Here is a 13,043-nt window from a genome sequence, read left to right as displayed (position 1 = left end):
ATATGGAAGAGTGGGTCAGAACACGTGTGTGTCATGCCTGGAGAGTCTCAAGGTTTAAACTTGTCAGCTGACTGCTCATGATAGCAGTTTTCCTGAGGAATTCTCAAGGCAGTCTCTCTTATGCCTAGAAACTACTTTCTGGTTTCCTGTATTCAGTAATTCCAGTGCTGTTAATCTCTGTTTATGATGATAAGATAGATATAAACTTTACTGTTTTAACCATTTCAACTGTACAGTTCTATGGCATGAAGTACAGTTTACATTATTGTACAGCCATCTCCACTATCCATCTCGCGAACTTTATCGTCTTCCCAAGCTGAAAATCTTGTGCCTATTAATTAACTCTGCATTACCCACTCCCCTCCTCAGTCCCTGGCAGCTGCCATTCTACTTTCTGTCTTTGTGAAGTTGATTGACCTCATATGAGTATAATCATACGATACTTATCCTTTTATAACTGGCGTAGTGTTTTCAAGGTTCATCCATATTGTAGCATGTGTCAGAATCTCCTTCCTTTTTCGGGGTGAATAGATAAACCAGACATGGTATATACGTAGTATGGAATGTCTGTTCATCTGTCAAAAAGGCACTAGATTTCTTCTACCTTTTGGCTTTTGTGAGTAACACTGCTATGAACATGGATGTATAAATGTCTGAGTTCCTGTTTTCATTTCTTTTTTGCAAATATACCCAGGAGTAGGATTGCTGGGTCATACTGCAGTTCTATATTTAATTTTTTGGGGGGGGAATCAACGTACTGTTTTCCATAGCTACACTCCGTTTTACCCAGTACTGTTAATCTTAAGGCTTTAGTTCACCACCAACTTGAGACCATTTTTAAAAGGATACAAGTAATTTCTCATGCTTTTGTTTCAATGAGTGAAAAACGTAATTTCCTTCACTCAGGGTTGATGTTCATGCTAAACATGTAAAAACAAAGTATGTTTTATTCAAGTTAACCTCCAGCAATGAGGGAATGGCATTGCTTGTTTTAGTGGGGAAGTCTTATAGTAAATCAGAACAGAGCGTTTTTGAGAATGGGGAGCATTTCTCTTATTAGAGTCTTTAAAGTGTCAACAGTTTACTTGCTGAAAAGAGTAGATTATTTCATCAGCAGGTTTTCAGAATTCATGTTTTTAACTCCTTTTATTTGTGACCACATTTACATACGTCAGTTAATAACACCTCTACAGTATTAACCAGAATCCACTTCCTTTACTAAATGTGAGTAATGGAATGATTAAACCAACTAGCTCTAGTTCTTTCGTGACAATACCCCAGAGGCAGGGAGATGGGGGTGCTAGCTGGTGAAAAAAAAAGTATCACCTTTAGAACAAGTGCTAACTTTCTATATCATTGTCATCTGATAATTATAACATGCCCTCCTTATTATGATGGAGATGTAATGTTACGTTGAATTAAGGGTTTCTATCTGCTCCAGTAATTTTGACCCCTATCTTTAAAAGAACTTATTATTATCACATTAGTAATAATTCATTAATAGAGTCCTCTGTTCATTTATTCGTTTAACAAAATTGGACACATACATGTATCAGGGTCTGTGCTGGGTGCTTAAAAGACAGTTGCAGACAAAACTGACATATAATTATGGCCCTTGCCTTCTGGAACTTAAATTTTTTTTTTTTTTTGAAATAAAAAGGTTAATTTTCCCCACTTACAGCTTCACTTAAAAAAATCATTATCAAATATGGAGTGTAGAAGTATATTTAAAATTATTTCTGTTATACTGATCATTCAGAGTAGAGGCAGATTATTTTTAAACCTAAACTAAGGCAATTTTATGACATTTTACTAATTCACAGACGTGTTTGAGGGTCTGGCTTTCATCTATTACATATTTTTTCACATTCTAGTATGTTATTGATTATATGATTCACCATTAGAGTGTTCAAGAAAAAGCAGAAATAATACTATACGGATCATATAATAGGTTTTAAGACATATTCCTACTTTAGAAACTTTAAAATGGTGAGGATAGAGTAGGAATGCATTGTAAGGTTAAGGAAATACAGTATCTGGAGGTAAAACACCAAGGTTTGATTCTTGTTGCCACTTACTGGCTAAGCGTCCTTGGGAAAATCTTATAACCTGTCTGGGTCTTAGTGGGGTTCAGTGTACAGCCTCACCACATTACCATGTTATGATAATCAGATGACAGTGATAGAACATTAGCAGTTTTTCTTAAGGTGATACTTTCTTTAACCAGTTAGTGCCTGCCCCCAACCCTTGGGGTATTGTAAAAATTAATCTCTGTTTCCCAGTCCAAGATAGGACAAAGTTTCTTTCCACAGATTAAAACATGGTGATATGTCATATTAACTGAAAACAAATCTAATTACCTTTCCTCATTTTTTTCTTTCCCCTTTTGTTTACTTCGTTAATGTTGAGTGATGAATGATTAGCTGCCTTGACCTTCACACTGCTGTTTCCTTTGTGTGAATTTGTAGCAGCGGAAATGGTAGATCTGCCAGCTTTTATCAGAGGTGTTAAATTAGTCCAAGGTAGTGGTGGAATTTAAGAATAAAAGGAAGTTTTCTGAACTCCAAAACTCAAGTACTTGCTTTTTTTCTTTTTCTTTTGAGTCTGTAGTGGGTTGAGTAAATGGTGATCTCTATAGAAAGTGCTCTAAATCTTAGTGAAAATCCAAGCAAACTTACCTGGTAAACAGCCAAGGGAAAACTGGTCTATTCTTATAAATTTATATGACAGTAAAAGCTATGAACAGAATTCCCTTTTTTTTTTTTTTTGAAAGCGAGAAAGATGAGTAGTTCTGAGGAAAAGTGCAAGAAAGAATTTTTTTTTCTTTTGTCACCCACATTATGGATGTATGACTGTAATCCGAAAAAGTATCAGTGAGAATTTGTTATTGTCTCCTTCAACAGGTATATGTGCTCAAAACAGTGATAGAAATAAGTAAATTTTATTTTTTTCTCACACTTTTGGCTTTACTAGGGCAAAAAAAAATTTGATGTGGCTTGTATATCCATAGAAAGAGAGTTTAATTATGTCATGCCAGTATATCTTAAAGTCATCAAAATGATAGAAGGACCAGATAGATGCCTGCCGTCTCCTGCACCTCATCATTATTTTTGTCACTTTATTTAAGGCTTAGAACTTAATTCATTAATTTTGACATAGCTCATCTGCAAGCAGTAGTACTTCACTTCAGATCAGGGGGAGAATGCATGGGTTCAGAAAGTGATAGCTAACTACCGAGTGAAAAGAACAGTTTATTCAGGCATCATCTTCATCTGATCCTTTTGTGAAGTGTTTCAGCACGTGAGTTCAAGGCTTTATTTAGAATATCCCTGTTGTTGCTGAAGAATGACTCAAGTCCTTATACTATGCCAGGAATTATTCTTTGATGCTAAGAATACAAGAGCAAAAACTGATTTTCTCTCCCCTTGTGGAACTCACAATCACTGTGGGCAGACAGACCCATGAGTAAGAGGAGCGTGTGACTGATGCCCTTTGTGCATGTGTGCATGTTCAGAATGGTATAGGAGGGAAAAACATGCTATGGAAGTGAAATGCTACACGGATTAGTTCTAAGAAACTAAGATTTTGTACAAGAGGGCCAACTGAGTTGTATCTTGGAGGATGAGTAGGACTTTTCCAGTCTTATCAGAACATTCTTGGCATAGAAAGCAGTGTGAGTAAAAACATGGAGGCCTGAAAGTATGTAGTGAGTATAGAGACCACCGAGTCCAGAGTGACTGGTGGGATATAACAGGAGATGAAGCATGTTACTGCTTAATGTCTCTACCTCACAGTACAACGTTAAGCGATTTTTTTTTTTTTGCTTGCTTGCTTTTCTTTCTTTCTTTTTTTTTTTTTTTTTGCATGTATTTCTTATAGTGCAAGTCTGCTAGTGACAAATTCTCTTAATCATTTATCAAAAAATATTTATTTTATCATTATTCTTTTTTTTTAATCTTTATTCTTGGAGGATATTTTCACAGGATATAGAATTCTGGGTTGACTGTTTTTGTTTTCATCTTTTTGGCTGTTTAATGTACCTTTCCACTGCCTTCTGGCCTCTTATTGTTTCTGATGGAAGTCCTTCATATCTTTGTACACCTGTAGATGATGTGTCACTTTTCCCTGTCTGCTTTCAGGCTTTTTCCTTTTAAGTTTGGTTTAAAGTCTCTTTCTCTCTGTTCCTTGGATAGGATAATTTCTGGTAACATGTCTTCAAGTTCAAGGACTCCTCTTTCAGCTCTAATATGAATTAACCCTTAGCTCATCCAATGATTTTAAAATTTTCATATAGTATTTTTTAGCTGCAGATTTTCCATTTGGTTCTTTTTGGTTTTTCTCTTTCCCTGCTGAAGTTTCTTACTTGTTCCTTTATTATGAATATATTTTCTTTTATGTCCTTAGGCATAGTTATTTAACTGCTTTGAAAACCTTGTCTACTAATTCCAAAATTTGGATCATCTCAAGGTTGAACCCTGTCTGTCGCCTGTTCTTCTCTGTAGCATGAGTCATGTTTTCCCCTTTCTCTCTGAGAGGGAGGTAATTAGGTTTCTTCACTGAGTTCCACTTGGAAGAGGTACTGGGGATTGAACGGGACCTCTTGAGTGCTGAGCGTGTGCTCTACGACTTGAACTATGCCCTTCCCTCTTTCCATTTCTTGTGTCTAGTAATTCTGGTTTGTATCTTGGGCATTGTGACTGATAGGCTGTAGAGACTCTGGATTTTGTTGTTCTTTAAAAGAATGTTTTTGTTCATTTGTTTGTTTGTTTGTTTAAATGGGCAATTAACTTAGCATTGGAACTCCAAACTCTTTCTCCTTTGTGGTAGGCAGCACCTGAAGTCTCTTATTTTAGTCTCAGCTGGGCTGCTTGAAGGCAACCTCACGCATGCATAGTTTGAGTCAGCCAGAGATGTGGGCAGGGTTTAGATGTAGAATTTTGAACTCCTCTCAGTTTTACAGGATTTTTCCCTCTTGATTTTCAGCTGTTATGGCTGCTCTCAACCCTGTCCTTTGGTTCTTCAAACTAGTAAGGCTGCAATTTCATTCTGAGTTTTAGATACCCTACACAGTGCCAGCTGGGTTCTTCTATCCATTATGAGATTTTAAAAGAATAAAGCATCTTTTCTTCTTGTACTTAACTAAAATTCAGAACATTTTCCTTGACTTGATCCTTAAATAGGGGATAAATAAGAGATATAGGGAAATTTTCTTTGGAAATATGGTTGAGAGAGAGAGAGATTGAAATTGTCACTTGATCCCTTACCCCCTCCCCCCCAAAAAAGAGACCTTTATTACAAAAGAGGCCTTTGGACAGTCCCAGACAGAAAATAGTCATTCAGCTTTACAAAGGAAGTGGAGTTACTCTTGTGCAGATTTATGTTCTCATCCTCCTTTTCAGAATTTTGATTTCCACTCTGGAGAATATGTGTTAAAGTCTGCAATATAATTTATTGCAATATAAACACATTCGTAGCCATAGGACTGTGGCTCCTTGAAGGTGCTTGTTGGGGAAGCTTGAAGGGCCCAGCAAGGGGCTTCAGGTTCCCAACACTGTTTTTTCTGTTTTATTTGTTGGAGTTTTAAGTGAGATTTTGTTTAAAGAAAGGATTCTGAGTCACAAAAAAGGATAAAATAGTACCACTTACAGCAACATGAATGGACCTGGAGATCGTCATTCTAAGTGAAGTAAGCCAGAAAAAGAAAGAAAAACACTGTATGATATCACTTATATGTGGAATCCTTAACAAAAGGAAACAAATGAACTACTTAATATTTATAATTTAGATGACTGATTTCTTGAATATGTGTAAGCACATTTGACTGTCCTTTTGATTGGATTACTACATTCTGTGGATTCTCATAAAAAAAAAAAAGAAAGAAAGGATTCTGTAGCTAAAGGGTCTGAAAACAATTGATCTCATGAGCCCCCTTCTTTTAAACATAAGGAAAATTGAGATTTGGTAAAGTGAAAGAGAATGCTTATTGTTTTCTTTCCTTAGTTTGCCAGTACTGGAAATAAGTCTCCTGAAGGCTAACCCAGTAATATTTCAGCTATACCCATGTTGTACTGTCATTTTTTTTTTCAGTAAAAATTTAATCTGTACACCATTCTCCCAATCAGCCTATTCAGATACAATGTGAAAATCCTGGGACTATTGGATGGGGCCATTTAAGGTGATTGGATTTTACACACAGCATTATGGATAAAGTAAAGATTATGTTATGGGAACTTGATGGGTAATTGTAATCAATTGGAAGCGAAGGCTAGTAACCAGATGCCAGAGAAACTAACAGAGAGTGAGCTGAGACTGCCATGGCTGAGTTATTTTAGCTAAATGACTAAGGAATAAAATTTAGCAGAATGTGTTTATTGCCAGTGACCTGAGTCTTCCCAAAATATCCAGTTAGCAACCAACAACTTCCTTTTCTTGATCACCGGTCCTTATCCTTTACAGGGAGGAAGGAACGCAAATCCTGTAGTGGTATTTTTCTGGGTTTCCTGCCAATAGAAGGCATGATTACGGGAAAATGTTTTTCCTTTGTTTTTCCCTTCTGACATACAGTCTTCAGTTGCTACCCTATTATAGGACTGGACAGAAATCCAAAATAATTGTTTCATATTTTTCTAAAACCTTACCGTACCTTATATTTTGCATTTCTGTTGTGTTCTTCCATATCATCTCCATAATATGTTAAAACTCCTGTCTTTTAGCAAAATACGTATTTCTAAACTAAATCTTGCTAATTAAGAAGGCCTGAAAAACTGGAGGAGAATTGAGAGACCATAGGAGAGCAGTCAGGTCAAGTTTAATGGATGAGGTTGTTGAAAGATATAAAGGAGGTAATAAATACAAACATACCTGCCCTACAGTGTAAAGCTCAGCAAGTATGTGTTGAATTACAGCCTAGCAGTTGGATCTCCTTCTTTTATGTGCATGGAAGGATAATAATAAGGCTGCTCCATTGAGTTGTTGTGAGGATTAAATGAGAATATACATGTAAAGTCCTTTGAGATGGTACCTACGGAAATATTTATCTTCATTTTAAATTGTCCTTTTTAGCAATATTGCAAACAGTTGGAGGCAATGAATGAGAAAAGGGTATACAACTATTATTAATACAACTGTTATTTTTCCATATATTCTTGCAGTCTTTGTATGCGTTTTTTAAGACTATTTTTTAGAGCGGTTTTAGGTTCACAGCAAAACTGGAAGGTACAGAGATTTCCCATCTACTCTTTGTCCCCGACTTACACACAGCCTCCTCCACTGTCAACACCTTGCATAAGAATGGCACAGTTTTTACAATTGATGAACCTACATTGACACATCATTGTCACCCACAGTCCCTAATTTACATTAGTGTTCACTCTTGGTGCCTGTGGGTTTTGAATTATATGCATTAATTCACTTAACAATATAACATTTTTTCTATGGTATGCTCATATATGGTCTTCATAATTGTGAATTTTTTATAGGCCAGGCCTGCTACAAGATTTATCACTCCTAAGATGAAGGTCCCTTAGAAAGTTGTGGTTTAGTAGAGGAAAACTGTGCCTTGAGTTATGTATCAGTTCACATCCTGACTTATATCCTCACTCTGCCTCAGCTTTGTCATCTCAAAAGCAAGACAACTATGGACCAAGACCTAGTCCTTAAAACTATTTGCAAACTTTAAAGTGCATAGAAATACAGGATGTTATTACCACTGTGGACAGAATAGTGACCTCTACTCTTTTACTTACGTCTTTTGCATCTTGAGACCACCAGTTATTTCCCACCTGTGTTTGAGAGGAGAAGACTTCACAGACGGGGAAGCCGGGGGGAGTTTTATCTAAGAAAAATCATCATGGGTTCATTTGTGAGACTTTAGGAATTTAAACTGATTACTTAGAACTTCACTAAAGGATAAGATTTATGACAGAGAATGCAGAGCGTTTGACATTAAAATACAAATACTTGGGTAATGTACCAGTGATAAATTTGATTTAGTGTTCCCAAAGGGAGCCTGTGACAGGAGCCACAAGGAGAACACATTATAGACCTGCCTGTATCTCCATGAACTTCAGCCTTGGTTACTAACATTTAACGTTTTTGTTGCCGTTAGGGCTGTTTTCCATCTAGAGCCCTGGCCTATGTCCAGCAGTCACTTACATGTTTTCAGTTCGTATTGAGACTGTCAACAGTCTACCCTTTTGGCCTGCCCTTCAGAGTATTTCTTACTTTCCTTTCATTTGTCTTCCTTAAATGATAGTAAACCTGTAATTTAAAGGGCATCAGAGGTGTTTACACTGGTCTTTATTTCCAAAATGATAAGGACTCCCTTAACTGACCCCCTGTCTCTACAGGATAACTGAGCTGTGATGCCTTGTGTATTTTGTCTAGACTGTGTTACTGTTACTGTGTTTGTTAACTAGACAAATGTGTTTATCAGCAGCTATTTCTGTCATGTCTTATTATTTTGAATTTTATCTTTAATTTCCCACAATGCCTTGCTTAATGCAGCATACTTGTAGGTGGTCAGTAAATACTTAGTGATTAAATAAAAGAACTTGGGAAATTAGTGACTTTATATCATTTGGTCTTCTTAATGCCTCGTGCAGTGAATTTTTAGAGGGGGCCATGAAGAAGCTATTTTTATTATGAAAGTAATAAAAACAGTCTTCAGCTTTACTGAGGAGAAGTAATCTGAGCTACTAATGATTGATTTTTCTTCTTGTTTTTTAATTTTTTTTCTTTCTCTGTGTTTCTATTTTCTTTTCTTTCCTTTCTTTCTTTCATTCTTTCTTTTTTTCTTTCTTTCTTTTCTTTCTTTCCTTTCTTCCTTTCTTCCTTTCTTTCCTTTCTTCCTTTCTTTCTTTCTTTTTTTTTTTTTAATGGAGGTACTGGGGACTGAATCCAGAACCTTGTGCATGCTAAGCATGCACTCTACCAACTGAGTTCGACCCACCCCTTCCCGGATTTCTTTTTAAAGTAAAGCATGATCTATAGTATTGAGAGTGAGTGAGTGAGTGAATGAATGAATGAATATTTTATGGTACATATAATTTAAATGAGTTTTAAAGTTGTGCCTTCATATTTAAATATTCTGTTAAATTCTGACAGAGTACTATTTCAGAAATCTAAACACTCGCCTCTGTAGCAATCATCATTCTTAATGATAAAGGCTCAGGGGAGAGTATACGTAAGAAGCATGGATATGGACATTCTCATAGTACCTTATGCACAGCAGGTACTTAGTAACTGTTGAGTAAGTGAATGCATACAAGCTAACCTGCCTACCATGGCGTACAGTTTGTTCTAAAGATCAGAACTTTAACAGAGGAAGTACTGTGCAAGAGAATCCTTTACATTATAACTCAAAACACATAGGTTTTAATTCTCACTCTGCTGTTCACTTAACTGTAATTTTGGACAAACCATTCTACTCTTCCAAGTTTTAATTAGAATTTCTCAAATATAAAATGAAAGAATTGAGGAAGAATAATTAGATGATCTCTAAGGTTTTTCGCTCTTACAGTTGCTGCACAAAACCTTAACTGACCTGTACTTAATCTCTGCTCGTGAGCCCCCTTCCTTCCCCTTCTCAAGCACCGATCCCTCCCCAGATCACACTGTCCACTCCTGACTGCTCTTTAGTACGCCTGCACCTCTCGGCTCCCACAAGTTGAGTCATTGCCTTGTCAAGAGTCAGCTGTGTTTACCCTCAAACTGTTTATGCTGGGTTTTACTTGTTGTATTTATGTGATGTAATTTAATGTTATTAACTGATGAAATCTGAGTATAAAAATAGTTGTTTTTTTATGAAAACTGGTTTAATAAAGCTGAGTTTCTGAAAGAAAAACTAGTGAATTAGATATAAGTGAGACAACTGAAAAAGATGAGGGGAAATGCTAAAAATCTAGGAGGATTCTGGACTCAGGTTGCTTCGCAAGATTCTGAAATCTCTCACACCTTTGAAGACGTTGAAACTGGTTTAGTTTCAACTTCAGATGGTACAATAATGACTAAATTCAGCCATAAGACCCTTTATTCAGAGAAAAGGCTTTGCTACAAGAAATAGCAGCTAAGTTGAATATGTTTTATATGCCTTGTGTTGAAATAAAAAATTATCTTTTTTTATGATTCTCCACTTGAAAAAAATCAGTTTCTTTAGTTAGTAGACCAGGGTCCCATCAGGTAAGAGGGCTTTTACTGTTCAGTGATCTCCACAGCATCGTAGACCTTTTAAAAATAGCACAGTGGTAATCATCCTATTTTAGGTCACAGAGGTACTTTTTATCTGTATGTCTTCTCTGTCTATAAGGTCTCTGTAAAACACTTTTCTCTATATCTCATATTAAAACCCAATTTTTATTGTTTTCTTCACAGAACATCCAGAAGATTCTTGGCCTTGCCCCTTCACGAGCGGCCACCAAGCAGGCAGGTGGCTTTCTTGGCCCTCCACCTCCTTCTGGGAAGTTCTCTTGAAATCAGGAAGAGCCCGATAATTCCTGTCATTCTTTTTAGACACTCAAATCAGACCGGCAACTATTTTTCAGCGAGAGCCATAGGCAGCCTTAGCATTTGGGCCACTTTCTAGTTTTGAGTTCTTTCTAGACTTTTTGGATATGATTCGAATGAGAATGGCACCCAGCAAACTCGATAGTGCTTTTGGTCACAGATTAATTTTTTTTTTTTTAAAACAGTTGTGTTGATTAGGTACGCTCAGATGTGTGTATATAATGAGAAACAAATTCTTGTTTTGCTTACGCAAGTATTTTCTGTGGGATCGACCTTCAAGTGTGTGCTCTGTGCTGTGTCCCAGGGAAGCTGGCTCTCCACGCGCATAGAGATCTGGAGGAAGCATTTAGTTTATAGAAACTATTTGTTGTGTGCTTTTTTCCAAGCCAAATGTATGACCTGAGATCAATAAAGAGGCGAAAATTTTAGCTATTTCATCTACAAGGAGAGATCTGTTTTGTTTTGCCATTTTTCTAGATACATGTTTTTAAATCCCCTGAACCATAAGGAGGGTAAACATAGGCCAGGAAGGGGCAATGTTTTAAATGTACTATTTTGTCATGTTCGCCTCTTATGCTCAAAATATAGAATTGTCCTGTTATTGAAATGAGGGGAGAAGAAAGTAATAACTCATGGAAGTATAAACATGAGGGTCCTCAGCAGTTTCTTCCGTACCCTCGTACAATCTGTTGGATTCTTGGGCAGACTCCCTGGAGGCAAGGTTATAGTTACACGTGGTTGATCTTACGGCGCGTCCTTGTAGTCACAACGGCCTTCAGTGCTGCCATGCTCCTTTGTAACGGGTGAGAGGATGCTTATACCACGATCTTCCCCCGATCCACGCAATTGGGAATCTTGTGCGGCGTGTTAACCCTAGTGACAAATATATACATTTATCAGTAGTGTCCTTAGATGCATGTGTTCTGTCAGTGAGAAAGATGCATTTATTTGCAGAGGAACGACTGTTAAACCAACAGCAGACTTCTCAAGGCAAAGTCCAGAAGACAGTGGGATAGTATTTTCAAAGCTGAGGCAAACAATTAGCAGCCTAGAATTTTATGCACAGCTAAACCGTAAGTTTGGGGACAAAACTGGGGACAAGATTTTCAGAGCTATGTAATCCAAGATCATTGAATTTTTAAGCGATACGCTTCAGGGGGCAAAAAAGGAAACCAGAGGAAGATGAGGGGTATAAGAAACAATGGTCAACACCAAAATTGATTAAATAAATGGATACATTTAAATGTTTTATGGATTATCCAGTTGAAGGATTATCTCAAGACCAGCCCATAAGGTTAATAATGACTGTTCTCCCCCTCATTTCACAAATGAAGAAGCAGGCAGGAGAGGTTCAGTAACTTGCTCAGCCTCACTTAGCTAGGGAGGAGCAGAGTTAGGATTTGAACGCAAGCAGTCTAAAGCTGTACCGTCCAGGCCCTCAGATGCTATGTTCTCTTGTACTCTCCGTGTAATGGTGGTGAGTGTCTTCCCATCACCTTCCCTCATCTCCCCGGCTAGAGCATTTGAGCTCTGAACTTGGGGCTTTGTCTTTTTTTTTGTTTCTTGTTTCCCCGAACCCCTCGTGTGGGTGGGAGTACAGAGGGGCTCATTAAAAGCAGATGAAATGGAATCGGAGTCTCTATTTCAAGGTTACCTTTGTCAGAAAAGATGCCTAATAATGGATGGTGATGACTTCTAATGGTCTTTTCTCCGTGTCATTAACTATTCCAGGCAAAATAATAATTAAAAGGGTGACAGTGAGGGAAATGATTATGACAACAATGATGACAAAATGGTAGAATTATTAAAACAAAGCATAAAAAGAAAAGGAACCACATTCAAAATTCTGCCATTACGCTTTTGAAGTGAAAGTATAGAGTTCATCCTACTACCCGCCCGCTTCAGTTTTGAAGCTGGTGCTTCCTAATCAGATTTCCTATGGCTGAAGCTTTCAGCAAGTGTTTCAATGGAAGAGGGTGAATCAGAGGGAGAAGTAAAAAGGGAGAAGGAAGGAGGAAAGGTAACATCCTTTCACCCTTTTCCTAAAAGGACACAATAGCAAGGATGTATTACAGAGGAAATAAAGCTATCACATCACAAGAGTGTAAATTCAAGGAGATATTAAGGGCTACTGCAGCCTCACAATTCGTTTTTGTTAATTACTTTCCTGTAAAATTTTCCAGACGAGTCATTTCGATGACTCTAAATCCAGACCATCACTGAATTAATGGAGATGACATTTCAAGCCAGAGGAGCCTCTGAATAGCTCTCAAAACACATAATTTGGCTACTTTGCTTACGTAAAGGATAGACTGACCCCTTTCTAGTTAAAAATAATCAAACATTAATATCTGCACTAGGCCACTCAGGTTGTCCTCATTGTATACTTAAGTTGTAAACTTTTAAAAAATGCAGGTAAACCTGAATTTATTAACAGATAACATTTCAAAATCTAAGCCAGTTTGAAAGCTGGAAAGCAAAGGTGTGTGCTCAGATGCCTTTGACCAGATTGTGTTCCCTCTTCTCCCATTTGTAAGTCA

At 37.2% G+C, this 13,043-nt stretch overlaps 1 protein-coding gene across 2 annotated transcripts in view; it reads left to right on the top strand.

The window, feature by feature from the left end:
- TMCO1 (transmembrane and coiled-coil domains 1) overlaps nt 1-10,947 on the top strand; it is a 40,851-nt gene extending 29,904 nt beyond the window's left edge. For both annotated transcript variants that reach the window (XM_045515852.2, XM_010953799.3), the window contains one exon: nt 10,372-10,947. In XM_045515852.2, coding sequence (XP_045371808.1) covers nt 10,372-10,582 — 211 coding nt within the window. In that variant the 3' untranslated portion in view covers nt 10,583-10,947. The remainder of the gene's footprint in view (nt 1-10,371) is intronic.
- Nucleotides 10,948-13,043: the final 2,096 nt, after the last annotated feature.

Source organism: Camelus bactrianus, chromosome 21, assembly GCF_048773025.1.
Source record: "Camelus bactrianus isolate YW-2024 breed Bactrian camel chromosome 21, ASM4877302v1, whole genome shotgun sequence".
Classification (NCBI taxonomy): Eukaryota; Metazoa; Chordata; class Mammalia; order Artiodactyla; family Camelidae; genus Camelus; species Camelus bactrianus.
Note: the sequence above shows the minus strand (reverse complement) of the source record. Positions and strands in the feature narration are given on the sequence as shown.